We start from the raw sequence: 27,520 nt of genomic DNA, 5'->3' as shown, positions 1-27,520 counted from the left end.
TTACAGAAATTAAAATAAGATTAAATTACTGAAATGACAGCATCTGGATTGGGCCTTAGGGCACCATTTTTCAACAGATCTGCATGAAGCCCCAAGGAAAGGAACAGAAAAATCGCTAATGAATGTAATGCGGAAATACCATTACATGTCATTGTGAAGTAACTTATTCCAGACATAGATGTCTGCCTTGAGCAGCTGCTAAGTAACTAAATATTTTTAAGTCCTGTTAGGTCTATACCATTGTATAAGTACCAGAAAAAAATATTGTTAATGCATGCATCACATGCAATGTATTTTATACACAATTATACAAAAATATTAATTACATATTTAACACTGTATGTTTCGGCTTTTGCCATCCTCAGGGGCTACATTAATACAATAGTAAGTAATCAACGAATCAGATAACTAATTATGACATTAGCCGAGTAGATTAATTAGTATAGTGATTAGACTACATGTTGGACGATCAGTGTTCGATTCCCGGAAGGGGAAGGTGTTATTTTTTTCGCCATGGAAAAGGACAGCGCCATCTTCTGAACGTATTCAACTTTATTACAATTAAAATTTCCGATAAAAAATATAGACTAATTTATGGGTAAAAGCGTTCGAACTACGACCATTGACAAACCAGATTTAGTTCGTGTTGCAAGGATGATGTGCGTGCGATGCGTAAAATGAGAACCTCACGCATGTTCGTTTCTTCATGTGAAATCAGATTTACCATCCTCAGATCGGCGATGAGATTGGATAAGACTGTTTTAAACGTGACTGTGTACTGACTGTGCTCTAACTTATGGTCTGTACTGTACTCTGGCGGCCTGCGTCATCATGCAATGCGTTGCAACGCTGCAGTCGTCTCTAAACGTCGGACAAACTATAGCAACACGAAGAAGCTTTGTTCCAACTGGAGATGCGGTGAAGGCACCTTTCAACGACGCGTTGAAGGTAAGAAAGTAATTTGTTTGCTCGCTCCAACAAACTTATTAGAACACAAAGTTCTTTTAGTTTCATCTCGGGAATTAACTTGGTCAAAAACAAAAGCGAGTGGAAATATTAGTCACGTGCCGTGTGTAATTGTTCCATCAAATCGATAATATTTTATCACAAGAGATGGCTTAAGACAATTGAAGCCAGAAAATTAAACTTCAGAATGGGTTGGGTAGGACTCATTAAGTTTTCGCGTTTATAAACGTCATGTGATGTGTTCTTAAGTTGCAATCAAATTATTCTTCTAACAACTCAGAAATGTATGCCAATTTGTATTTGCACATATATGGGTGTATGTCACCACTAATCATCCTATCTTTTCCTCCCTTCTTCTTCCCCTCCATTCATCCCCTCCACCTATTCCTGTACTTTCACCTAATCTTTCTTTCTATTCCTATAATTTTTCTCGTCAAGTAACACGCAAAGTCCTATTGGTCTTACTAAGTCTCCACAGAGCAGATCCCGTATTCAGAAACTGATAGTCGCTCAGATAGTCAATAAATTCCCCAAAGATCCATTACCATGTCCACAAGAGCCCGCCACATTTCTCTGTCCTGAGACAGATGAATCCAGTACCCCATCCTATTTCCCTGAGTCCACTTTAATATTATCACCGTCGTAATATCCTTTGATGCCATGGCCAAGACTAAGGAAAATCGAAAAGCATCACACTATTACCTGACAAATATTTATTTATTTAGTTGAGAGTCGGTAAACATACAACCTTGTCCTACAAAAAAATAATTATCGTTACTGACCAAGGCGACATTGATTTAGTAACGAATTACTTAATTTAACGTATCATTCAATTAATTAGTCGCCAAGGTTTAATAATTAACCAGGATATGCTTCATTGCGTGATAGGGTACGGTGCACTATTATATGCTGGGTCGGTTTCGGCCCCTCTGTGATAAAAAAAGGTGGCAGTTCACTGCCCTAATTATAAGAACGCATGGTCTTAATTTGACGATCAGTAAAGCGTTTTAAATGCAGTAGAATAATCTCTAGATACTGCAAGAGTGGCACACATAGCACTTAATTTTCCACACCTCTGCTTCAAAGAGTTAAACGCATTCAGTGAATATTAAATGCTGCTAAGTTCATCGCTTTGTAGATGTCTCTGTCCTGTGCCCGGATAATACGTCACCGTTCCCATGCCAATCAATGATCTCCTTATTTGAGATATATGAAGCCCACTGATGCTCCATCTTCCTTCAGATTGCAAGATTCTTGTGTAAGAATTGGTTTCACCTTTCAGACACACACAAATAAGCCATTCATAAAATTTCGTCACACTTTTTCCTATAAAATTAGCCATTACGTTTCGTAAAAGGTCAAACCACTATCTTAGATCAAAACAGATCATCTTCAGAAGAAAACGTTTTCCCCTCAGAAAGATTCGAATATTCGAAACACACATGTGTCTTTCCTACTTTTAATTTACTCACATCGCAGACGGCTTCTAATTGGGTATTGCGATATAAGAGTGTAACAAGGCTCGCTTTGTCTCCCTACCGTCTTAATCCCTTCTTAAGATCCCATATTCTGATTACAGGCGCTACAAAAGAATGTCGGTCTGTCCCGGGGCAAGGCAGTGAGTGCTGTTTGCGTGCTCGTAGATATAAATTATTTTAATTGATTAATTAAGAGCTCTGCTACAGGTGTTGGTGTCGGGAAGTGATCCAAAGAGATGCTGTTAATGGCAATTTAGCATTTGTTTTTGATTCTCATGTTCTCTGAGCATTGTTTGCCGATTATAACAACACGAATCATAAATATTATCCCACAAGGCCCAAAATCCCTTAATAGCAATTGACGATCAACCAATCGACCAGGTTACCAACAGACACTTGCCTTAGCCAGCTTCTTGCTGGTAAATTTCCATACAGATTCAGAGTGAAATTGACGCCGTGAGATCTTGTTAGAAGGTCTTGTTCAACAAACCGAACACTTAAAAAAAATGCACACCCTTAACGGCGTTTGTTGGTGGTCATGTTTATTACTGAGCATTACCAACGTACGTCGAATTGTATCTGTTGTAATAACATGTGATTTGTCTGAAGCTGCTCTCAAACTACGGCCCATGCTGTGCGCATGATTGAATAGAAATGACGCGACATTTCTTGTGATATAAATACGACGAGAGAGTCAACAAACAAAAGGATGATCTGCCGGCAGCGATGAGGATGCTGCAAGTCCTGGTATTGCACAGAGACGCAGCATGGGGGCAGGAGAAAGTACCACCAGCTCGCTTCTGTGAACCGCCCAGGTCAAAATGCGTTGTCTATCTGTGTCACACCGATCGATTCCTCGTTCATCAACGACGTGTTCTAGTAGCACTGGCGTCGCAGAATCTAGCGGCTGGGTCATTTGCGAATGATAGATTGGAAAGTATGTAGAAGGAAATAATGGCGACCTACATTGACGTAGGCTCTCGGTATTTACCTACAACGACAACAGAAAAACTTCGGTCAAGTTAAGGGTCTGTCGTTTAGAACCCAGGACTTAACGAATACGAAGCTGTTTCAACACAATATTATTCATAACTAAGCAACCAACCATCTAATTTGTTAATTATTTTTTTATGCTTGTGTGATACCCAATTCAACAGGCTATTCTGTTTCCACAAACGAACACCGATGTTTCAAATTTAAATATAAAAACAAAGCAACTGCGATTAAAATAACAGAGTACGTTATTATCACTTGGAAATTAACTCTGATTCCGGAATACCACATACCCACTCAACCCTAACACAAAATCAGGGCCGAAGGACCCTAAAACATTACATTCTCTTTAACCCACTCTTGCATTTAACCAAATGCTTTAAGATTCCATAAATCTGCGCTTTTATCACAGAATCAACAGCCTCTATTTCCCTAAGAGCATCCATTTCATCGTTGCCATGGATACGGATAGTTTTGTTTTCGCTGTGGGAAATGAATATTTAAATAATATTTAAACGAGCTTTTAAATTCAAATTTTTTGCGTATAAACACCAAGTCCTAAACTTATGCAACTTGTTTCGTCATTGAACTATTCTAAAACGTTTATTTGCGATAGTTCAATTTACTAAATGTCTTTTTATTGTTAGTCCAAGGTTCACTTCCATGTAAAAGTATGGGAATTGCTGAACTTCATAATTTTTATACTCTGGGTCATTATAATTCTTGATCTCACGTCAGATTTCAGATGGACATTACGGAGTATGATGTCTTTCCGAAGTTAGTTACTTGCGCCATGTGAATTATGCGTGGTATAATCCATAACCTCTTTTTACGGGTATATATTGCATATCTAAAGAAATATTTAAAAACATAAAAGAACGTTTTAAAAAGTGACATTAAAATTCTCTTTTCTTTTCTTTTCTTTTATAATCAAATCCTATTAAAAGTGAAAGCTCCTACAAGAGAAAATAACGATTCAACTCACAAGACAAATGATCGGATAACTGAGAAGTTATTTAAAATATTTATCGTGTAAGCGAAGTAGTGACAAAGTGGGGACCACAATTTTATGAAACGTATTATCAAAATGTTTTTTTTCTACTTATCGTCAACTTTGTCCGTGTGTCTTAACGAATACAAAATTCAACTCCTCTGACTCAGGGCGTTAAAACTAATGTGATGGATGAACACAAAAGACGAAAACCAATTGTCGCTTTGACAATAAGACAATGGAACCATGAGATCTCGGTTAACAATAGCAGCAGTGGGTTTTAACACAAAACAAGACACACACACACACAGAATCGTAAATTCTGGTCATTTTAAAAACTATGATTGTTTAGCAGGAGTGCTTTCTATGTCTGGTTGGAGAAGTCACCGACAGACAGACAGACAGACAGACACACTGAAAGACGAGTTACTATTCTACCATGATATGTATATTTACATCCAACAAAGTCGTGGTAAAGCTGTTTCCCCTCTTATTTCTTACTCGCAGAATCCCACGTTCAAAACTATGAAACTCGTTGTTGGGCGATATTCATGTTAAAAACAAAAGATAATCTTGCTCAGTAATATTTAAATTTCCTTGACGTTTTATAATTTTCCCCGCTATACAGTTTTATACGTAGTTTCTTGCACCAAGTTTAAGGCTGAATTACACTAGGGAATATTTATTTTCAATGCCACAACTTTTTAGGTTTATTTTCCATTTAATTCTTCCGTAGGCCTACACAGAGGCTAGTAATAATTCCGAACAATAACACAAATTACTAGTTTATTTCTACACGTGTTTTTTTTAAAACGGGGCACAGATTTTTAATGTCTGTAATAAACTTCCCAAAACTTTCGTAGCTTTTAATGCACAAAAAATATTTTAGACAAAGTCATAAGTGTTACTTGAAATTTTTTAGGTATGGTGCAATTTAACGATATTCAAGGAAAACCTTTACCACTCAGATTTTCCAATCCTAATGCAGGAAACACAAATTAAATGTAGGACGCGATGAAGTGCTGGCATCTACCAGGATAGGGAAACGAGAAATGCAGACAAGAATTTCGAAAAACTTCTATTTGCAAGGTGGAATCAAACATCAAGACAAATATTACGGAGACAGATTTTGAGAAGTGGAAGTGGCTGGAAATGGTCCACATTCCAGTCAAATGGTGGGCTTTCGTATTAGCAGTGTTGATCATTTTGACTTTCTACACTCTTATTAACGATGCTCATTGTTGATATGCCCTTCCTACCATCTGTCCTCAAGATAGCAAACTATTCTTTTCGTTATCCGATCCTTATGCCATCTATTACCTACTATGATAACTGTAGTCAGTCTCGTTGTCTCGATCGATCTAGTAGTACACTGCAAACGAAGGGTAAGATATGCAAATATTGTCTGCTTTCCTTCAATGTATTGGTCGCCTTCGTCTTCTTCTGATCTGATCACAATTTCCAGGAATTCAGTTATGCTAATAAACACAAATACAATGTTTAGATCGTTATTATGTTAACCTTCAATTATAAAACTCACAAACATCGATAAAAAATATGTATAATTACTAGTAAATTTCCCGTCAGAAACGACGGGAAAGTCTACAGTAGTAAATACACGCAACCATAAACAATATTCCTTAAGCCAGTAGTTTCAACCTGAGGTACGCGTACCCCCGGGGGTACGCGAAGACATCTTAGGGGTTACGTGAAATTTAAAAAAAAATATATTATTTTATGATATACACTGAATAATCAGTAATGTAATTTATTTAATTTATTTTAGATGTAGATCATATACTATGTACAGCTTGAATTATACACCAACAACTTTGGGGGTACAAAGTTGAAGAGAAATTATATCTTGGGGTACGCGAACATGAAAGGTTGAATACCACTGCCCTAAGCAACGTGGCGCTCCACATCCACTCTTACGTCGCCAAGGTCTAAAGTTATATTTAGCAAACAGATAATATCACCTTTACGCTTTGCAGATCACAGGCGTTAATATATCAAGCAAAGTACCTTCTTACGTCCTTAACATTTATAAAAACTGAAAGGTTTACTTGAAATCAATAAATTGTCTGGGCGTTGTACAAGAGCTGTTAGCACATTCAAACGCGGAAAAACACATAAATAAATATCGTGTCGAGTTTAAGTGAAATGGCAGGGACGCATTTACGGTGCGCGTGTTAGACATCTACAATCGAAACAAGGATTTCTCATTAGTTTACTGCAGTGATTTTATTGAACTGCAGTGTTCCTGGTGAAGCAACAGGGAACTGTAAATGTTGTTACCTGAAACACCCAACAGAGTGCGCATTTGTTTTAAAACTCGGAAAAGAACACTCATTCATAAGTTACCTTCATATTCCTTACTGTGCAAAAGAATTGTAATAAATTTCAACACAAACGCCGAAGGGACAGGAACATAATTTGGTTATAATCGCTAAAAATCGTAGAGTTTGAAGTCAGAATGTACTACAGAGGAGTAGTAAGGAGTCGGAAGAAACCACTCAACTTTCATGAATACGTAAAAGATTATTTTTATCGGTCGTCAATACCAGGTCTGAGACACTTAGTGCATTCTAAGCGACACCCACTGGAAACGTAAGTAGTACGTTACGTTAAGTATGCTCATGGACAGAATTTTACCATTTTCTTAAACCTTTAATTCTGTATAACTGTCAAATGATATATGGAAGATTTTATACGAGATAAATTGGTAACGTATAGGAAGATCTATCCTAGTTTCATCCAAACATTCACCTGGAATCACTGAAGAAAATTATGAAATCTTCAATAGTGCTAGAAATCCGCTGTGGTCATTGAACCCTGCCCTGACAGATACAAATAAAATTCATAGAATTCCATGCCACTTACTGAAGGTACATTTACTTTAAACCTGCCATCTATAATCAGGTCTTCCAAGTGCTCTCCTTTATTCAAGTCTTCGTATTATAAACGTGTGTGCATGATTGATAATAACTCCATTGTTTCAGCATTCTGTGGTTGGCACTAATGCTGTTCGCACTGACAATCACTGTAAGTGTCATCACAAGCAACTGGCAGCGTTACAGCGCCAACCCGTCCGTAGTGTCGCTGGAGAAGGATTTCAGAGAATGGGAATTTGAATTTCCGGCCGTAACTATTTGTTACCTTAACAAAGTTAAAGAGAGCAAAGCACAAGAATACATAATGACGTTAGTAATGTTGTCTTATTATAGTTTTAAATTACACGGCTGTGATAATGTCAAGAGACAAGAACGTACTGAAAGAGAAAGGGGGAAAAACCCTAGAGTTTAATTTATTATCTGTCCACGACGTTAGAAATACATTCTTCGAGGTAATGTCACATTAATGGTATCTCACTCAATATCTGATGTTTTCACGGCGAAGATAATGATAATAATATTATTATTGTGGGTTTTTACTTATCTATTGTAATACGAGGTGCGATCGGAAAGTTTCAAGACTGTGTCAATAGAGGGCGAACCGGATGTAGTACGAGCTTCTGTCGCTAGGTGGCGCGGCCTACATTCATAGTGAATCAGTGTGCCAGCCGGCATCATCGAATTAGCATTTGTTTCTTAGTTACGGGCGTTTTGGTAGTGCATTACACCGACCCTCCTGCGATTTTGGAATGGCGTGTGCATCAAATTTTGCCAAAGACTCGCCAAAACGGCTACGGAAACCTATGAAATGCTAAAGCAAGCATTTGGGGTGTCCGCAATGGGTCGCGCACAAACGTTTGTGCGGCATTCACGTTTTAAAAATGGCCGAACCTCTGTCGATGATGACGAGCGTTCTGGACGACCATCTTCGAGCACAACGCCCGAAAATGTTACGAAGATTCGGCAGGCCATTCACGAAGATCGACGTCGTACCATCAACGACTTGTGCGACGTTGTTGGGATAGGCTATGGGACCTGTCAGCTGATTCTAAAGGAAGAACTCCACATGCGACGCATCATGACAACGCGCCAGCGCACACCGCCCTCAAAGTTCTGCAGTTTTTGGCCTCAAACACCATGGCCGTCATCCCGCACCCTCCTTATTCGCCGTGTGACTTCTTCCTCTTCCCAAAGATGAAAATTCAGCTAAAGGGAAGGAGATTTGAGACGATAGAAGAGATTCAGGCAGAATCGCAGATGGTGCTTGACAGGCTGACAAAGAAAGATTTCCAGGGATGCTTCCAGGCTTGGCAGCGGCGCTGGGATCGTTGTATTCACTCCCAGGGGAACTACTTCGAGGGTGATGGATGAATTTAATACCTGAGATAAGTGTACGGGTTTTTATACGCGCAGTCTTGAAACCTTTCGATCGCACCTCGTATTAGAAACATTTCCTGGAAAAGTAGAAGTTGTAAAAACAGAACAAGGCTGCTTGCTGTTAACAATGTAGCGGATAGTTTATATGTCGAATACCAGATGACGTGAAGTAGGACAGATTTTGGGCCTGTGACCTTGACATTTATTAACCGATTCTTGCCTGTTTATCTTATTAACGAAACAAAACCAGCAATCTAATGCAAAAACTTTCCACAACTTTCATGAAGACGCGATTTTACACATTATTTTGTTTCCTTCGTTACTGATTCGGCTGTTTGCTGGAAATGGATTGTTGAGAGAACGTTACAGATTTAGAAGGCCTTAACGTTTTATTACAAATTGTTCAATATAAGATTTTATCATCATTATTGACGACTAATTTTCTGGTATTATCACATTCTTTATTTTTTATTACTAAAATTTGTGTTGTAATCAATACTACAAAGTATATTCATACATATTACGATATGAATGAAACAGAAGTTAACATTTTTGCTTTTAAATCATTTTATTCTGCGTTACAGTTCACCATAACCAATTTACAAAAAATAATCATTTCTACGTAAACAGTGGCCTTCCTTTAAGAACTTAAAACTGATACATTTTCATTTCAGAACGTGGGGAGTGTCAAATGACAGCAAAACAGAATATGAATATTACATGAAGTTTGTCGAAACAGTCGTAAATATGTCATACAGTTCTCTCGACAATTTCAAGGAATTCGCAGAAGACGTTAATCTGATAAACATCGACATGGAAGATCTAATCGAACAGGTACATCAAATTCATTCCATGACACTACAGAAATTAAACTCACATTCTCTCCAACAAAAGGCTTTATCATTTGGATTTTAGACAGTAGGATGTGACAAGCATCACCTGCTGAAACGTCAGTCGGCCTTACCTCCACGCTACGCAGAATGTCATAAACGAGGTGTTGATAATGCCAAAACAATTACTTTAACCATAGTTTTGAATGGTTCTGTAATTGGGATTCTTATTCTGTGCGAATAACAGAAATTGTGGTTGTTTGAGTACAGAGTGCTGAGGAGAAAATTTGGAGCCCAAGAGAGGAAAACTTAAGAGAACAATGAAAACATTTCACAATACGATGCTTCATAAATACCTCTTTCTGTTGATTGTATCAAATCTCATACAAGAATTTGTCTTTCTGGAATGATCCTACTTTCCTTTAACAATTTTATTATAGTACTATTACATTTTATTTTAATAAATATATTACATTGTTGTAGAATTAACAACACACTTAGGACAAAACAGATATTTTAATTAATATGAACAATAACTAACTCCTTGGTGCCAGACCCCGCAGGTCCAACACCGACAACACCAAAGCTTGCAATATGAACAACACCAATCTTAAAATTCTTAACATTCGTATGAAAACACTCGTAAGTCTAACTATCAGTAAATCTGGCCTCGAAAATGTATCCGATTGTCGCTAGAACGACGAGAAATTTCTCGTTGCCAACACACGCTTTGAATAAACCTGAGAAGCATTGTTGCTGTTTCTAAAAAAAGTTACATTATTTTTTTCAGGTTTATTTTAACGATACAATACAATACAGTACTGATAACAGCAAACATACGCTCCACAGAACAATGACGGCAAATGAACTAGGTTTCTGTATAAATTACGGGTCAGAGGCGGAAAAGAGAATTTCTTTCAGGTAAGTTTAACAAAGATGAAGATCAAATGACATTAAAATGTCACCACGTTTTATATTTCATTATGACAACGTGTATCTCATTGTTGAAACCGCAAATTTTGCACCAAATATATATATATATATATTTTTTTTTTGTTACAGAACAAACGTGACTGACGTGGAAAAACCTAAAATGTGTAGTTTCATTTTGAACGTGTGTTCGGCAAAGTTTAGTTTGGAGAGACAAGCGAGAGTAAGTGTTATTTTCTTTTTTGTTTGCCAGCGTAATTTCTTGGTTCCGGAACGCTGTACGAATACATTGGTATCCTTTCTGTCGAATACATTTTTAATCATCTGGACCCTACCATACGTTTCAGTTCCTGACAATCGCTAATTAATACGAACATCCCAACAATGGCGATCACTTTGTAATAAAACCCAGAGATGCCTTCCATTTTTGCAAAACTGGGAGAAGGGTTGATACCACGTGTGGATTAGTGTGTCATCTTCCCACAGCTCACAAAATATCGATTTTTAATAAAAAAATACGTGCAGATGCTAAACTAAAACAACGAAATCTATCGATGATAAAATCTAAGTAGCAATATCCACAGAATTCGATGTAACCTAACATTCACTTCATAATTTATCGATATAGTATCGATAGAGTACATTTTTTGTCGATCACAGCGCCATTACCGGTCCCGTTGCTTCAAGTTTTGGTACCACTGCTATATTAGTTCTGCTGCGCTGCTGTGGACTGTATACAGGCCATATTAGACGATAATGTGTTGCCGAGGAGAATACAGAAATTCAACGTATATAAACCAACGCTTTCAAATTTTTTTTTTAAATTTTAACAAAATATCATCAGCATTGCAAAAGTTGCAACACAGTGTAAATAGTGATTTAGAAAAGATCACCAACCAAACCATCAACATTTGTTCATGTTTTAATACGTAAGCAACAATTTATTTACATCTACAGGTAGTAATTACATCCGCTTACGAGGTGCCAGATGCTACTAATAAGCAATACGAAACTCGAGTTGGCTACATCTATCATCTGATGGTGAAAAACATACAAACCGTGTCCTCCTCTGAGGTCAGAGACCTGCCGATACAGCGGAGACGCTGTCGGTACTTTGATGAACCAGAGAGCGTCGGGATCCCACACTACACATACAAACTATGCACAATGAAGTGCAGAAGGAAACTGGCAATCAAGCTATGCGGTTGCTCCCCTCCATTTTACCGACAACTAAACAGACCAGGTAATCACTGGGCATTCACAAGAACGTGTATAACCGTGCACCTCACGCAGAGCCGAAGTGTATCAGCGCAATTTCCAAAACGCGCCCAAACCGATATCGGATTTGAAGACGAAAGATTATGTTAGGTTAGGTTAGATTATGTTAGGTTTGGTTAGATTAGGTTTGGTTAGATTAGGTTAGGTTTGGTTAGATTAGGTTTGGTTAGGTTAGGTTAGGTTAGGTTTGGTTAGATTAGGTTAGGTTAGTAACGCGCATGCGTTGAAGATCGCGAGAAGTTTCTTAGTATGAGATTGGAGTTGTCACCTATGGCATATATTTTGATATCCTATTCCTGTTAAAATAGATCATATATGTATAATAAGCTACCTTACGCTTCGTTACTTAAGTAACTTCCAGGATGAGCAAAGGCGCCCACAGAGCGACGACAATAGTTGACAGTTTTGTGACACAGATTATTCAGATACACAGCGCAAAATTACGATAAGATTTCACCACATTTTAACATTAATTAACATTTAAAAATAGATTCTGTTGCGATTAACACGATCCTACATTCTGTATTCGAAAGGACGGCAGAAGATATGCAACATCAAAGGACTCATCTGTCTGGGCGAAAATACCGGAGGACTGCTGAAGTTGATTGACGCGAACAAGAGACGCATGCCATGTGACTGCCTCCCCGTGTGTGAGAGCCTCGGGTTTCAAATGTTGGAAGACAAGTTTGACAATTGGTTCGTACCGAATTCTGAAGTGTGTTTCTTAGACAACGCAACCGGGTGTGTGCTGCCAGTTTGCAAGTTTTTAAAAAAAAACAAGGGGCTCGCGTTAGCGATCTATGATTTTAAACGCAGCGATGAGTCACAAACGTTGTATAAGAAAAGCTGCATCATGTTTAAGTACAATTTTGCAAGCAAAATAGCGGACTACGTTCATATTTCGCGTTTGGAAGCAAAGACTCGAAGCATGTATCGATATATGTATGACTTTATCGATGTTTTGATACTGAAGTATCGCCTGTATTATCTGGTATCGTCTGTGCCGGTAACAAAGTGTTGGGACAGTTGCCCAAACCCCTGCAGCACACCCCTAACGCAACCGCGAAGCGAACTTGACGGAAGGGGGTACGACCCTTCCGCTGGAGGGCACACTCGGGGATGTCGCTGTCTGTTAGAAAACGTTCACAGAAATGTACCCTAATTTCTGTTAAATATTAACAAAATTTTTGAAGATGCTACCTATTTCATATTTTGTTGTATTGATGTGAATAATTTATTTGAAAGGACGAAAAGTGGCGGCCAGAAGGGGATGATACTTGACGTTACTCTCAGTGAGTTCGGCAGGATCAGATACAGAAGGGACGTTCTGTTTACTTTCGATGATCTGCTGGGTAAGTACGACAAAACCTTCTTCAGAAACTGACAATCAGGAAATCTCCCACGCTTAAGGGGAACGGAAGATTCATTGCCGTGTTCACAAAAGCCCCGACACAGTGGATTTTATCACGTGATACTACACAATGTCGCGCTGTGTTGACAGTGTCCTTCGGGAGTACAGCGAGCTTCTTCATGGGATGCAGCATCCTGAGCATCGTCGAGACTTTCTATTTCTTCACCATTAGACTAGTGTGGTACCTGTGGAGGCGACGCCAGGTTCTAAAAGCTCCGGAACAAAGACGCCAGCGTCTCGTCGTCTTTAGTGCGCATTAATAATATCCAACGTAATTTTCCAACACGTATTCACGCAGCATTATCATTGACATTTTAAATAATCTTTTTTATTTTATTACGCCTAAGTTCTATCACTGAACTTAGTAATTCACTGTTCTTAGAAGGCTTTGAGGTTCTCACGGCGGTGAGTAAGAAGATGCCTGTCTTCTGGCTGAGGTCTGGTAGAAGTTTACCAACGTTTCAGAGGTCATTGCTGCCTCCATCTTCAGGGTGAACTATCAGACCACACGGCGCTTCAGGAGGCAGCCATCTTCTTACTACCCTTGCTTTGTCAGTAAAATAATTTAATATAACACGATATTTTTTACTAACTTACCCCACACCATAGGCACACTGACGAAATCTACTGGCCTAAGATAACAAATCAACAATAATAAAATTTAAACAAAATAATAATGTAGCAGTTTGAGTAGACTCTGCAAATTGTTTCACATTATGTCATGCTTGCATACAATACGGACTAGAACTACGGCAAAAGAATTCATAATAACCGGCCAGGATGTCAGGTAAAATTCTTATCTCAATCCTTGCTTAGGACTACGTCATTTTTGAAATATCTAAGTGTACGTGCACTTTATTTGTTATTTAGAAGTGTTGTCAGTACAATTAAGTGAGTTTCTAAAATTTTAAAAGTTCATTTTTCGTGTCAAACAATGTGCTCTTTGAACTGCGCTGCTAACCTAACGGAAGGAATTTAAATCGTTAATACGACAGAGGCACGAACCATAACAATACAACCATCATTTCTCTTTATTTACGAAAGTTTTAAAAAGTTTCAACAAGGAAGAATGGGTCAACGTTCAGAGGTCACACAAGTCCTTAGGCCCTGATTATTATCTTACGCACAGACAGAGATTAGGAACCACAAATGTTATTTTTATATTTAATATGATAACGTATGTACAAATGCAATGATGAAAATAATTCTAAGCAACAAAACCAATTCTTTAATAAGAATCATGGCATGGTAAAATATTCCTGTCGTCCCTTTAGACTTAATACTAAGCGTTATTGGATTTTAACCAATGGGAACGAGAGATTGTGGAAATATAAACCGTAGAAAACAAAATATTCAACAAGAAAATGGTTAATATAAAGTTTCCAGCCAATGGGATCATTGGGTATTAAAATAAATAAAAAACTACATCCCTTTAAGTATGGATTAAAGTATAATACCAGAGTTCGGATTCTTGCCCAAAGTATAAATTAAAACAACTATCAACAGATAACAGCAATAAACTGAGACGAAAATTACCCCCACTTGACCCCCCTCCAACCTTGCCCTATAGCAAATAAAAATAGTAGATATATATCCGAGAGACCAAACAACTTTTGTCTTCGTCACAATTTCGGTGTGTATTAGTTTTTCTTAATGCTTTCTGTAAAACGAGCATTTGAATTATCTGTCCTATAAACGGTAATGTGTCGGGATTCGAGCTACGTACCTTCAAAGTGAAAATCCCATGCGGTTGGCTGTATGCCGTCTTGTTCGAAGTTCGTAAAATTTGCCAACGGGGTTAAAAGTTATTAGAAGGGCAAACAGGCATTATGGGACCCATAATATGTATTCTAAACAGGTATGTGGTGAGAAAAATTTTGGTTTTTCGTACTTCAGTGAACACGAAAGCTGAAAATTATCTGTGACAACACTGTGACATGGGTCACTGCATAGTTCTAAGAAAATTACGATAAAGAACATAATTATGACTTCTATCTCTTATACTCTTAAATTCCAATAAACTGAACACACATCTCATCGTTATTTATTTATATAACTCAATTACGAAGTTTTATGTAAACAAGAACACAATGCGACCATTTATAACATAAAGAAATGAACATTCCTCCCCTTCGTGTACCATCCACAGTCGTACAAAAACTCCGATTCATAACGATACATGGCAAAACTCCAGAACGGATTTTACTTCCAGCCCAGCCAATTAAATCTGAGAATTCTCTAGAGCAGTGTGCCGCATTACAAAGGTCACGATCACCGCCTGAAACCAGAGACGTTTTCCGATGCTGCAGAACTATTCGGAGTGCTCCCGTACCACAAGGTCTGACAACATTCATCTTCAAGCGAAGTCAAATATGGGTCTGTTGTTTGACTCATTCTTTATGGAAATTCTTGTAGTTTTTGGAGCAATATTAGCATGGTTATACTATTATTTCACGGCCAATTTCAACTACTGGAAAAATAAAGGCGTGCCATACTTGAAACCAGTGCCATTTTTTGGAAATCTTATTGAAATAGGACTACATCGTAAGACCCAAGCTGAAGGTTTCAGAGAACTCTACCGTAAGTTGGAGGGTCAAATGTTTGGGGGGATATTCCAAACACGGATTCCCATGATCATGTTCAGAGATCCTGATCTCATAAAACATGTTCTCATTAAAGATTTCTCGCATTTCCATGATCGTGGAATGCCACATGACGTTGAAAACGATCCAATCAGTGCCAATCTTGTGATACTTGAAGGACAACCGTGGAAGAATCTGCGTCTGACATTGAATCCAGCGTTCAACTCAAGCAAGATGAGGATTCTGTTTCACCTGGTGAAGGAATGCGCTGAAGAACTTAGCCGATACCTGGACAGTTTCGCCCAGAAGGGAGATGATGTGGATTTGAGAGACGTGTTAGCCAGGTACGCCACCGACAACATAAGTTCTTGCGCTTTTGGGGTGAAGAGTAATTCTCTGAAAAACCCACACTCAAAGTTCAGAGAAATGGGTGAAAAAATAATTGCACCGGGGTCTTGGACTAACATGCATCGCCTGTTCCGCTACACAGCTCCGTCTTTGCTCAAGTACTTCAACATCAAGAGCTTCTCAGATGAGATCACCGACTTCTTCGTGGACGTGGTGAAGGAAACACTTGACTACCGCGAAAACAACAAGATCGAGAGGAAAGATTTCCTCAACCTGCTGATACAGCTGAAGAAGAAGGTAGACATCACCGAAAATGACGACGAGGAAGACAAAAACGCCGAGGATGACCTTGAAAAAATGAACAACGCATACAACTTCTCTTTTGAAGAGCACGATGAGGTAACCAACAAGAAGTTTACAAAGAACGGGGCTGCGGTCATGCAGAATGGTCAAACGCCGACAGAAAATGGCCAGGCAACACCCAGGAAGAAATGGCTGGACAGCGTTGGTAAGTACCCCTTTTGACTCATTCTGTCTGTATTCAAAGACGATCTTAAAATGCACTGATTGGACAGTCTAGTAGCATAAGGAACTGAAACTGTCAATATAAAATGTGATAGAAAACCGCCTGTTTAGTGTTCGACGAGCACATGATCGCAGCCCAGGTGTGTGTGTTCTTCCTGGGGGGCTTCGAGACGGCCGCGACCAGCATGAGCTTTTGCCTGTATGAGCTGTCACTGAACCAGGACGTGCAAAGGCGGCTACGTGACGAAATAGACCACGTGCTCAAGGAACACAATGGTAATTTTACGTACAACGCGCTGGAACAGATGGAATACCTGGACCACGTCGTTGCCGGTAAGTTCTGATTCCCGACGTTTAGGTAGGATTCTTTATGGCGCTAAGCAATGGCAGGTAAACACCTCGTTCTCCTGTTGCCAGAGACGCTGAGGATGTACCCGTCCCTGCCGAACCTGATAAGGGTGTGTACGAAGCCGTACACCATTCCCGGAACCAACGTGCTGATCGACAAAGGTACTCCGGTCATAATCCCGATCTACGCGATCCACCGCGATCCATTGTACTATTATGACCCGGACAGATTTGACCCCGAGCGTTTCACAGATTACAACAAGGAGAAGAGGCCCGCCTACACGTACCTGCCCTTCGGAGAAGGGCCCCGCATCTGCATAGGTACGTGGGCTTCGGCCCATTTTTCTGAAATTCTCATTCTCAAATCTGGTTTAAATTCTACACTGAATCACAAGCAAATTCCTGTGAATAATTTGTTGGTTACTTATCTACGATATTAAAGCAGACCCGGATATAACACATTCTCTTTTGAAAATAGATCTGACGGAAAATATATTTGAGATTTTAATTGGTTTTATATAAACAGTGGAACAGAGAAGCTGAGAATTGCACGAAAAATTTTATTCAAAAATTCTGAAGGGCAAAGATCACTTGGAAGAACTAGGAGCAGAAGGGATTAAAATATTACAGTGCATCTTAAATATGTGAGGCTGTTAAATGAATTAATCTATTTCCGGATGGGGTCAGGCGGCTGGCTTTTTTGAACTTGATAATGAACAATCGAGGTCCACAGAAAGCAGAAAATTCCCTGATCAGCTCAGCAACACTGAGATTCTCAAGAAGATCCCTGCGTGGAACATGCACTTGCAGTACCTCAAAATTGCCTTCCGCTTCCCATTAAATGCAAATCCTTTATTTCCTTTTCAGGGCTGAGATTCGGCTTAATGCAGGTGAAGATGGGACTTGCCATTCTCGTATCTCGCTTCCAGTTTGATATCTGCGAGAAATCTCAAGTGCCATTGATCATGGACCCGAAGAAGTTTGTCATGAACACGATTGGAGGTTTGTGGCTCAAGGTCACTCCCAGGGCACACTGACTGCAGAAAGGACACATGACTCAACTTTAATCTCTCTCTTGAAACAAATTTATTAGGCATATACAAACATTGACACGTAAGGGCTGGCAGATCCACAAACACACGGACAACGTTTGATTTATTAACCCTTCAGAATCCAGTGGTACATACAAACCACCTATTTTAACAATAAACAACTCTAAAATTCCTATTTATGGATTTCCTATGATTCGAAATGTAAACGATTACTGCCTTAAAAATCATTGACAAGTTGGTCTTTGTAATGCTGCAGAGTAGTGTTCTCTTTGAGGTACGGACTGAACTATTAAATATTATTTACACGACACGACAATCGCACTTGAGATACCATGCCGTAGAGTTACGAATTATTTTCCCTCATATTTAGTTAAATATCCACCACATCAAAAATATTTCTAATAAATTTACACATTCTACTGACATTCAAGTTTTATGCAATATAAAAATAAATTGTACCATGAGAATCTTATCACGGCGTTAAATACAACATCGATCTAAAAATCTCGAATGGAAAGCGCTTATTCAGCAACTCACGACTGTACGTAAAATAATAATCACTTTACAAAATGTAAACAGGTCGGATTCATACTTCATGAGGAAGCTGAATGTAGTCATATAAACCAAATGTTATAAAATACCATGATACAAATTAAGTGGTTATCATTAGCACCGCAAAGTGTCTCAATACAAAGCGACTTTAAAATTGTGTACGTTAAATATTATTTTACTGCATGGCAATTAACATATACATCATCGATCAGTCGAATTAAAATGCTATCGAGAGACACCTACTAACTTTGCAATTTCACTTGCGGAAATTGTTCATTGTATATCTAGAATGTAAGTTCCATATCACCTAACAATATTCACCATCGGTGTCACGACGTCCGTCAGTGTCTATAACATGGACACTTCACTAATGTCACATTCCAAGATGGTTGGACCATTAATTGGTACAACTGTACTAAAACAACAGGATGCTACAATATATGGCTATAACACAACTGAATGAAAATAATGGAAGCGATGCCTTGATTTTACTGTTACATAAAAATCATCCATTCTAAGCTTACCTTGATCATATACAGCAATGACAGACAAGTCGGCAGGGGTGCATGTAGCTTCTTGTCAATACATATACCAGTCCGAGTTTGTAATATAGATTAGGCGTTTCACTGTAGTTTGTTATGAGGTTGTAAGTTCACTAGGAATAACACATACCATAACCCCATATTTAATTAGCACCATACACATTTCACCAAAAGCATTCAATTAGAAAACACTTGTACACCAAATCACTTCAAATCCGCAAGTTACAGGAAACGGAAAGACAAGTCAAGTTTCACCATCTGCCACCGTGTTTCTTTGGCACTACCTTCTACACCGGAAGTACGTAATCCCTTGTTAGTTTCCTTGACATTTGTAATGGGCTTTATCGACTGTTCTGTACTTAATCGATAGCAAATATGGCTATTCTAATAACATAATGTAATGAAATCATTGGAATAACAGTAAATAGTTATAACGGAAAACTCAAGTCTAGTACGAAATTTATGGTGCTTCTACCCGAAAGTTCTTTATATCGTGTTCACAATAGCTAGTTATGGAAACCTATCTTGTCCCTTATATACGTCAGTAGTGTTACACGGTGCATCCAACCTCTCAGAGGGGCTGTTACGCCCGACCTCCAAAAATAAACACTACTTTTCGGATGTCCGCGACTGTTTTTTTTAAAAATAAACTCCAAATTTTAAGGTCACAATCTGAGGGAGTAATGCCGTGATAACATCCCATAATGTCACAGTAATAACATTTCGATTTTATATGTCTTTTAATAATAATTCAAGCTCATCCCACGCTGTCCTTTCAACAACTGGGACTTTTCAGTTTTGGATTGGTGTTATACAAGTATTCTGAAGGCAAGTAGTTTTGTGAATGTTGCATTAGGGTTATTCACGTATTTACTGCTTCATGTCTGAAATATCAGTATGATCTGAAGGTTTCAGGGCAACCACATATAATACATTTGTCTTGGGCTATCAGCTGGAGGCCCGAGAATAATTTAGATAAACATCTCTCCCAATGAGAATTTGTATTTTTAAGATCTGGCTACCATGTGAAGCTACATGTGTCATTTTCTCCCCTTTTCAACATTTGTACTGAAGCACAGAATGATCAACACTTCTCACGCCTGATAGTCCACTGACCAAAGGTCAAAGTGGTGCCTCTGTATGCCTCTCTTTGTATTCCATTTTATCATGACCTCTGTTATCAATACACTGATTAAAGATATCCCTGATGACATGCAGCCTTCAACACATATCACATGGATGACAATGCTCTGTTTTGCTAGAGTCTCTAAACATGAAACTGAGGGATTTGATGCAAGAAGGATGTATTATCCCAATTATGTTATTCGTTCACCATTTTAAGTAGCAAGTACCAAGCAGTTTAATATAAAAATATAATAAAAAGTGAATAAAGTGTCTAAAGACTTAAATTATTATTTCTGACAGTCCACAAGTTTCTGCGAAGATAAAAAATATAACCAAGTTACTTTATTTAAAGAAATGCGAAGGCCTCAACGCGATCGACGAGACACGATGATGATATTGATCGTATTTGACTATGTTTTATCAACTGGTTTGATGACCGAAAAATCATGAACTACAAGGTGTGTGGAAGGAAGCAATCGTGACCTATTTTTAGTTGCTATCCCAGCATTTTCATGGAGAAACTGAGAAAAACCACACATAACAATCATCATAAATTTCTAATTTCACACGAGTATCAACATCAGGCAAGGCATTAATTTCCTGTCTCCCACATGACAGCAAATGTCCACACCTATTTCTGATGCAACACCCACACACCTTTTAAACCTTTAAAAGGTTAATATTGTAACATTACGTCCAGCTGAAATCAATAATATGCATAGGCAGGAGCAGGTAGCATCAATAACAAAAGCTTTACAAGTCTCCACAATTGCTAAAAATAAACAGAAAGAAACAAATCGTAAATATAAAGCCTAAAATATTTATTGTGATCAATATATTTATAATTATAAAGTGGAGTTAGTAAAATAAAATAATAACTTTCTAAATAAGATAAGTTAAATTATTGCACTTTGGAAAAATGGGGTAATTAAAATAAGGTTTATAGAGCTTACAACGATCTTAGTAGTGCAATAAACAAAATGTATATAGCAAAGTAATAAGCATTAAAAAATTAATCTCACATACTTTCATCATAAGTGTGTGTGTATATATAAACTCCTCTGAATATGTAATTTGAGGTTTTCTGAATATGTTTCAATTTATTTAACAAGGTACCATAAGTCATAATCAGAGAATCTCAAGTTCCCACATAGCAAGGTGAAGCAATCATGATTTAATCTTTCCTCTAGAAAATCTACCGAGTAAATCAACAACCGAATTTGAAAACCTCAAAAATAAATAATATTGATTATTACAACACGTGTATAAATTTCAAACAGAAAATCGGGTTCTACGACCAGAGAGCCGGATTTGTTACTCTGCGTCAGTGAACTCACTACAACAATTTTGACAGTATCCGTAACTACACAAAATTCCATACTTTTCTCTGTCACTCCCTCCATACACATATGCACAATCACGTGCACACATTTTTAAAGTTCAAGAATTTTTAAAGTGGAAACACAAGGAAAAAAAAGTCATTCATCATAATAACAGGATTTTGCAAATCCCAAGTTTACTACACCCCATATCCAGAACACGTTCGATATCTGTACTACTGCTCAATTCTCATGCAAATTAATTTTTTTGAAACGACAGCAGATTCATATCGCTCTATGCGGAGGCAAATTGAGGCAGTTCTAACCATCAGAATAAAACATCTTCCACCTTCAAACCTTCTCAGGTCAATTTTTTGACGTATGACACCGCAGTAAGTTTAATATATTTAGTTTGTATTATATTGATGTCAGACTGAACTTGGTATTGTTCGATGTGAGTCACAAATAAGAAGAGCAATTGGGTCAACAGACTAGAGACCACCTGGTAGACTTAGGCACAGATGGAGGGATAACATAAAAATTAAGCACAGAATCAGTGTGTGAACATGAAAAGTGGATTCAACTGGCTCAGGATGAGGTCCAATGGCAAATGCGTAAGGTAATAATGAAAGTTACCGGAGTTTCACAGTAGTGAAAGTACAACCTCATGACTTGATAGCTTCAATTAAACCATTATCGTACAGGAATAGGGGATTTAAAGACGCGTATCATATGCGCCGTCAAGACTTAATTCTGTGGTGTAATGGTATGCCAACACAATGCACAGCCAGGTGGACCGAGTGCATGCTGCGACACGCAGCCGATAACAGCCAAGACAAACAAAATATCTTTTACACTGGGTGACCGTCTTCGCCACTGGACCCAATATTGGAATAACGTGATACCGCATGAATCACATTTCAATCGCCTTCCTCCAATGTGAGTAAGATAATGTTCCTGAATGGACAAGAACATGAATTGCAAGCGTCTCTTTTTCAAAGAAACGTTGACTGCAAATATTACATTTGAACACTTTCCTCTCTGTGTGAATACTACAGTGTCGTACAAGTCTATGCTTACTAGAAAAAGATTTCATACAAAATTCACAATTATATGGCTTATTTTCTCTGTGATCACTACATTCCACTGCAGAACTTGCTTTCACAGACAAAAATCTGTTGTGCGTGTCACTTTTTGATGGATTTTCTCCTGGGCGAGCATGACGACTTCTCATCTTCCATTTGTGTGGTCCCTGTCCAGCAGAAATGGCGTGTGAGCTGGTACTACAACTATCAAAACTGTCAACGGACACCTTTTGACCATCTGTGTTCAATTCAGGCTTGACACTATTAATAAATTCTTCTTGTGGGTCGCCAAACTCATCCAAACTGTAAAAGACAGCATTACGGTCCTTGAAAAATAAAATCGTACTGAAAACTCTAAATGTGTGTTGCCAACATATAAAACCTAAAATAATTCAGTTTTAATAAAGCAAAGTTAATTTATGTATGAAGCTTTCTGTCTTCTGGGTTGTTGCACTGTGTAGTCTGGTCCATGTTAACCAACGTTTCAGAGGTCATACTACCTCTGTCATCGGGGCGATGACTACAGACTACACAGCGCAACAACCCAGAAGACAGAAAGCTTCATACTCACCGCCCTGATGATGGAGTCAGTATGACCTCTGAAACGTTGGTAAACATCGACCAGACTACACAGCGCAACAACCCAGAAGACAGAAAGCTTCATACTCACCGCTGTGAAAACCTCAAATCTTACTTAATTTATGTACCTAATACATCATGAAAGTGCCGTAATGGATCATGCTATCTCATACCATACCACTAAAGGTGAATATGCTATGTATCAAATCATAAACTGTCAAGGAAAGATCAGTGCAATGTTGGCATCCATGTTTAGTAAGAAAGATTTTACAAATTTTTAAAATCACAAACAACGACGCAAAACATAAAAGTTGTATCTGGCAAGTAGGATTTGAAGTTTTCATGGTGGTGGGTCTGAAGATGGCTGTCTTACGAGTTGTAGCACAACATAGTCCGGTAGAAACTTCTACCAGATTGCACGGAGCAACGACCCAGAAGACAGCTGCCTCCTGTATCCGGAAAATTTCATACTTTCTGAAAGTGTACTAACAAAACTGAAATTGAAACCTAAGCTGCATAATTATTAATTTAAAGTTTGTGTTAGCCTCACTGTAAAGACCGATGCATTTGAAGGAAGTATCCTCAGTTCTTTCAAGAACTACTAGAGTTTATTTAAACACGCGAAGATAAAATGTTTACTGATGTATTAGCAATATATACATCCTCACACATAAAAAATCTAAGTATCGTCAAAACGCGTACAAACGGTAGCACAATACATTCTGACACTTTTTAAGTTTACTATGACATCATTTTGGTTGGACAGGTTATATAAAAAATGAACTGTATTTGCTACTGCAAGGTCAAGAAGAACTAGAGAGAAGCAGAGGACAGAGAAAAAAAATTATACGGAACTGAGCACTAGAAGAAAAAGGCAGAAAAGTAACAGAGGTCACAAAGTGCCCTTACCTGTACACACACTCTTCATATTTCTCCTCTTTTGCTTCGTCTTTCACGGCAGTAAAATCCCACAACTCTTCCTGCTGTACATGACAGCTAATTAGTATGTTATACATCACAAAATAGCACTCTAAAATATGCACAGCAAGGATATGCTAAAAGTCACAACGAAATTCAGACTCTGCTGATTTCTCACATATCGCAAGAAAGAAACATGCTGGTTTAATAATGCCGTCACCTTCCTCAGAATGGGGGAAAATTATGAGCAAACAGCCATTTGGCATGAACATAATGCAAACCTGCATTAAAAGTAAAGTAAAGTCATCCCATTACATGCCAGTGTTGGCACTTGATGGGGGGAGGCGGTATAGCTCCTGCGAGTTCCTAACCTCGACACTATATGGGGTGAGTGGTCAGCTAAAGTAACCAGATAAACACTTTAACCACAGTAACCTGGGAATTCCTCACTCAGTAACTCCTATGCACACAATGCACGTTATGTCTTAATATAAAGCACCTGTCATTGGTGGTCTTTTGGGTATTTTTTCTCCGAAATTCTCGTATCCACCTACGGTGCCACAACCCAGAAGAACAACACTCATCCTCACTTATGTGAGAACTTAAATTTAACTTCTCTCATCTCTTTCAATGTCCTTGACCCTTCCGCCTTCTAGCACAAACTTTACTGGTATTGCACCACGCTACAATTGTGTGCCTCGTATCTTTGCTATTTACATGTTCTAATATCTTTTCCAGCAGAACTTACAGACGGCATGAGTCGACACGGCTGCCTTCAATATTAAACATTTAGAATCAAATTACAGAATATTTAAATGCAAAGATTTCTGTAAGACTTTTTAATGCATAATTTAAGTCCTATGAATAATTATAATGTAAAAAGGAACAATAAGAAAAATCAACACAAAAATACTTTACTTACTTGAATTTCAGTCTTTATTGCAGGGAATGCTATTGGTATAGGACCACCTATTTCTTTAATCTCAATCAACTGATCTTCAAATGAAGGCGCTGGGTAGATACCACAATCAGTGCCCTGTTCCACTTTCACCGCTTCTAAGTTGTGCTATAAAATATGAGTTATGACAAATTTTATACTTCCCTATTTTTATAAGATTAAATTTCTAAAACAGAAACTATGAACCTGTATCACAGAAACCAAACACAGGCCACCATATTCTTCCTTAAAATCTGAATCATGTGTAGATGGCTGTCTTCTGGGTTGTAGCGCTGTGTAGTCTGGTAGAAGTTAATCAGTGTTTTAGAGGTCTTTGCTGATGTAGGCATTAGGGAGATGACGACGCAGGCAGCAAGGAGCTCTCGTAAACTTCTACCAGACTACACAGCTCTACAACCCAGAACACAGCCATCATTGTACTCATCACCGTGAAAACCTCAAATCCTACCTGTAACTCATATACATGCAGACAGTATTTTGTTTATTTCATCTTGAATTGTTCAATGGTTCTTTTACTTTTCTCTACTGAAACCTGTATTTTTCAGTCGCAAGCATTTAAACTTTATTATATCAGAACAGGATTTAAACCACTGTGTTATGGGGCTACTGGTTGAACTTCAAGGTTAATGGTTTAAGGATGTGATACTGCATTTGACTCACTCATGGCCAGTAAAGGCTAACACAGGATAAAATGGAAGGTAACCTGGTACTTATAAGTGATAACTGTAAAGGCAAACTGTTCAAACAATATTGGACAGACTTAAAATTCCATTAACATTTTAAGAGTTTTTAATTTACTGCAATAACTGTTATGTAGCATATCAACACTGCAAGAAATACCTGTCTGTGAAAGAGGTGAACAGATTATATATAAAATCCTTTCACCTAAGATGGCACACACCAACAATTTGCAAGAAAAGAGAATAGCTACAAAAACTGAGTCACAAATACACAGCTCACCCAAAGTTCAGCCTTCATTATGGACGATGTTATTGATACAGGATCGCCTGCTTCATCATCATCAATCACCTGAATTTCATCAAGTAATGGTGCTGGGTTTGCCTCATGTTCCATGATAGGTTCCACTTTCATTCTGTCCGTGTTATGCTGTATAATTAAATAAATTATGGCCTTCAGTTATACAGCTTGGCAGCTGTATGAAATGCACGTATCATGAGGAACTCAGTGTTGTGAAGTTCTACCATTTACCTACTGTAAATATGGCCTGAACCACCTCACTCAGCTGAAAGATATGCTTGGCAAAACTTGTAATTTTGGCTATGTACCACATAACCTAACAAAAACAGTTGTCCTAACTCTCCCAGTTCTTGTGAAAGGGTTACATAATCAGTTATCATCAATGCATAACTGGAACACGCAGAAGTATTGCCTTAACAACCGAAAACAGCTGATTTTAGCTACTATAATTTCTTCCAACTGAAAAATTGTTAACCTATTAATATGAAGTACTCTGTAAAATGCTGCTACATCAATAAGAAACAACAAGTTAAAATGAGATCATATGTCCTGATGACGAGAAGCTGATATTGGTCTTTCTGGTTATGACACCGTCACGACACCTGAAGACGGAAGCGATGCGTTCCTCCGAAACGTTGATATCTACCCGCGTCCACACTGCGTCAAAAAACCAAAAGACCAGCACCGACAATTAGTTATAATTTCAAAGTTAATTTTTTACACTGTAATTAAAACATATTTCACTTAATAAATACAAACAATCTGCAAAATAACATGTAAAACAATCTAACCTCTGAATGATATCCCTAATACCAAAGCCATTACACATCAGCGAATTGAAGACCTACCTTCTTCTTCAAAATGACTTTTTCGAGAGGTTTCCTCGCCAAATTTATGTATTATGCACTTGTTGCTTCGCCATCCGAATCCTTGAATTGATCACTCTAACCATACTGAGTCTACTCCTTTACATAACAGTAATTATCGATAGAAACAGTTTAATCTTGAGACGACTTATTCTACAACCTACACTATCGACCATCTTATTACATCCAGCGCAGCCAACATCAGACATAGCCTAGTTACTATTATAACTTCTTGGTCTTTATTCCATATTTATATGCAACCACTTACATCAAGTAAACGAATCAGTGATGCAGTAACATAACGGACACGTCCTTAACCAGTTCAGTCTGACCGAAATATGTATTTCCTTACGATTTACCCCTTTGTTTACTAACGGTACTATTGGTATAGTGTGAATTGCAGTACATTTGTCTGTGATGCCATCTACCACGTTTTCAGAGCGATGAGTACATGAAAAAACAAATGCCATTTGCTGTTGTAGCATGATGTAGTTTGCGGGGAAGTTTTATTCTGCTGGGGGGCCCCGAATTTGACCAACTTAATGGAGCATAAATCTTCTTGAGTAGCTGTTCGTACTTTTAGCTACTCAAACAA

At 38.2% G+C, this 27,520-nt stretch overlaps 3 protein-coding genes across 4 annotated transcripts; 2 read left to right on the top strand and 1 right to left on the bottom strand.

The window, feature by feature from the left end:
* The first annotated feature begins 873 nt into the window (after positions 1-873).
* Positions 874-15,191, top strand: LOC110835420 (sodium channel protein Nach-like). 2 transcript variants are annotated; one of them, XM_087350070.1, is made up of 9 exons: positions 874-948; positions 7,431-7,631; positions 9,374-9,533; positions 10,320-10,450; positions 10,592-10,682; positions 11,417-11,702; positions 12,271-12,433; positions 12,983-13,089; positions 13,239-15,191. In XM_087350070.1, the coding sequence occupies exons 2-9, from the start codon at positions 7,450-7,452 to the stop codon at positions 13,406-13,408; spliced, it is 1,290 nt and encodes a 429-aa protein (XP_087206196.1). In that variant the 5' UTR covers positions 874-948; positions 7,431-7,449; the 3' UTR covers positions 13,409-15,191. The 2 variants fall into 2 exon arrangements, with proteins under 2 accessions (XP_087206196.1, XP_021931301.2); XM_022075609.2 differs by lacking the exon at positions 874-948 and adding an exon at positions 6,555-7,038.
* A 106-nt stretch (positions 15,192-15,297) lies between these two features.
* Positions 15,298-20,506, top strand: LOC110835422 (cytochrome P450 6k1). Its single transcript, XM_087350069.1, has 4 exons — positions 15,298-16,586; positions 16,715-16,936; positions 17,021-17,272; positions 17,819-20,506. The coding sequence occupies exons 1-4, from the start codon at positions 15,449-15,451 to the stop codon at positions 17,986-17,988; spliced, it is 1,782 nt and encodes a 593-aa protein (XP_087206195.1). The 5' UTR covers positions 15,298-15,448; the 3' UTR covers positions 17,989-20,506.
* Positions 20,507-21,022: 516 nt separating this feature from the next.
* On the bottom strand, positions 21,023-27,203 carry LOC110835425 (uncharacterized). Its single transcript, XM_087350080.1, has 6 exons — positions 27,194-27,203; positions 26,662-26,716; positions 26,042-26,188; positions 25,046-25,189; positions 24,115-24,188; positions 21,023-22,929 (listed from the first exon to the last, which is right to left on the bottom strand). The coding sequence occupies exons 3-6, from the start codon at positions 26,171-26,173 to the stop codon at positions 22,455-22,457; spliced, it is 825 nt and encodes a 274-aa protein (XP_087206206.1). The 5' UTR covers positions 26,174-26,188; positions 26,662-26,716; positions 27,194-27,203; the 3' UTR covers positions 21,023-22,454.
* Between the last annotated feature and the right edge of the window lie 317 nt (positions 27,204-27,520).

Source organism: Zootermopsis nevadensis, unplaced genomic scaffold, assembly GCF_977971745.1.
Source record: "Zootermopsis nevadensis isolate Lab colony 2312 unplaced genomic scaffold, Znev_1.0 Znev_ptg000017l, whole genome shotgun sequence".
In the NCBI taxonomy this organism is placed as follows: Eukaryota; Metazoa; Arthropoda; class Insecta; order Blattodea; family Termopsidae; genus Zootermopsis; species Zootermopsis nevadensis.
Note: the sequence above shows the minus strand (reverse complement) of the source record. Positions and strands in the feature narration are given on the sequence as shown.

What these genes read in the sequence shown, in the direction of transcription:
- LOC110835422 (XM_087350069.1), top strand. Translation starts at nt 15,449, where the DNA reads ATGCTGCAGAACTATTCGGAGTGCTCCCGTACCACAAGGTCTGACAAC. An exon ending in GAAATGGCTGGACAGCGTTG is followed by an intron (nt 16,587 to 16,714) that starts GTAAGTACCCCT and finishes CCGCCTGTTTAG; the next exon opens with TGTTCGACGAGCACATGATC. An exon ending in AGGGCCCCGCATCTGCATAG is followed by an intron (nt 17,273 to 17,818) that starts GTACGTGGGCTT and finishes TTTCCTTTTCAG; the next exon opens with GGCTGAGATTCGGCTTAATG.
- LOC110835425 (XM_087350080.1), bottom strand. Translation starts at nt 26,173, where the DNA reads ATGAAAGTGGAACCTATCATGGAACATGAGGCAAACCCAGCACCATTA. An exon ending in CAATAAAGACTGAAATTCAA is followed by an intron (nt 24,189 to 25,045) that starts GTAAGTAAAGTA and finishes TGTCATGTACAG; the next exon opens with CAGGAAGAGTTGTGGGATTT. An exon ending in TATGAAGAGTGTGTGTACAG is followed by an intron (nt 22,930 to 24,114) that starts GTAAGGGCACTT and finishes TGTCTTTTACAG; the next exon opens with TTTGGATGAGTTTGGCGACC.
- LOC110835420 (XM_022075609.2), top strand. Translation starts at nt 6,905, where the DNA reads ATGTACTACAGAGGAGTAGTAAGGAGTCGGAAGAAACCACTCAACTTT. An exon ending in GAAGACAAGTTTGACAATTG is followed by an intron (nt 12,434 to 12,982) that starts GTTCGTACCGAA and finishes TTTATTTGAAAG; the next exon opens with GACGAAAAGTGGCGGCCAGA. An exon ending in TACTTTCGATGATCTGCTGG is followed by an intron (nt 13,090 to 13,238) that starts GTAAGTACGACA and finishes CTGTGTTGACAG; the next exon opens with TGTCCTTCGGGAGTACAGCG.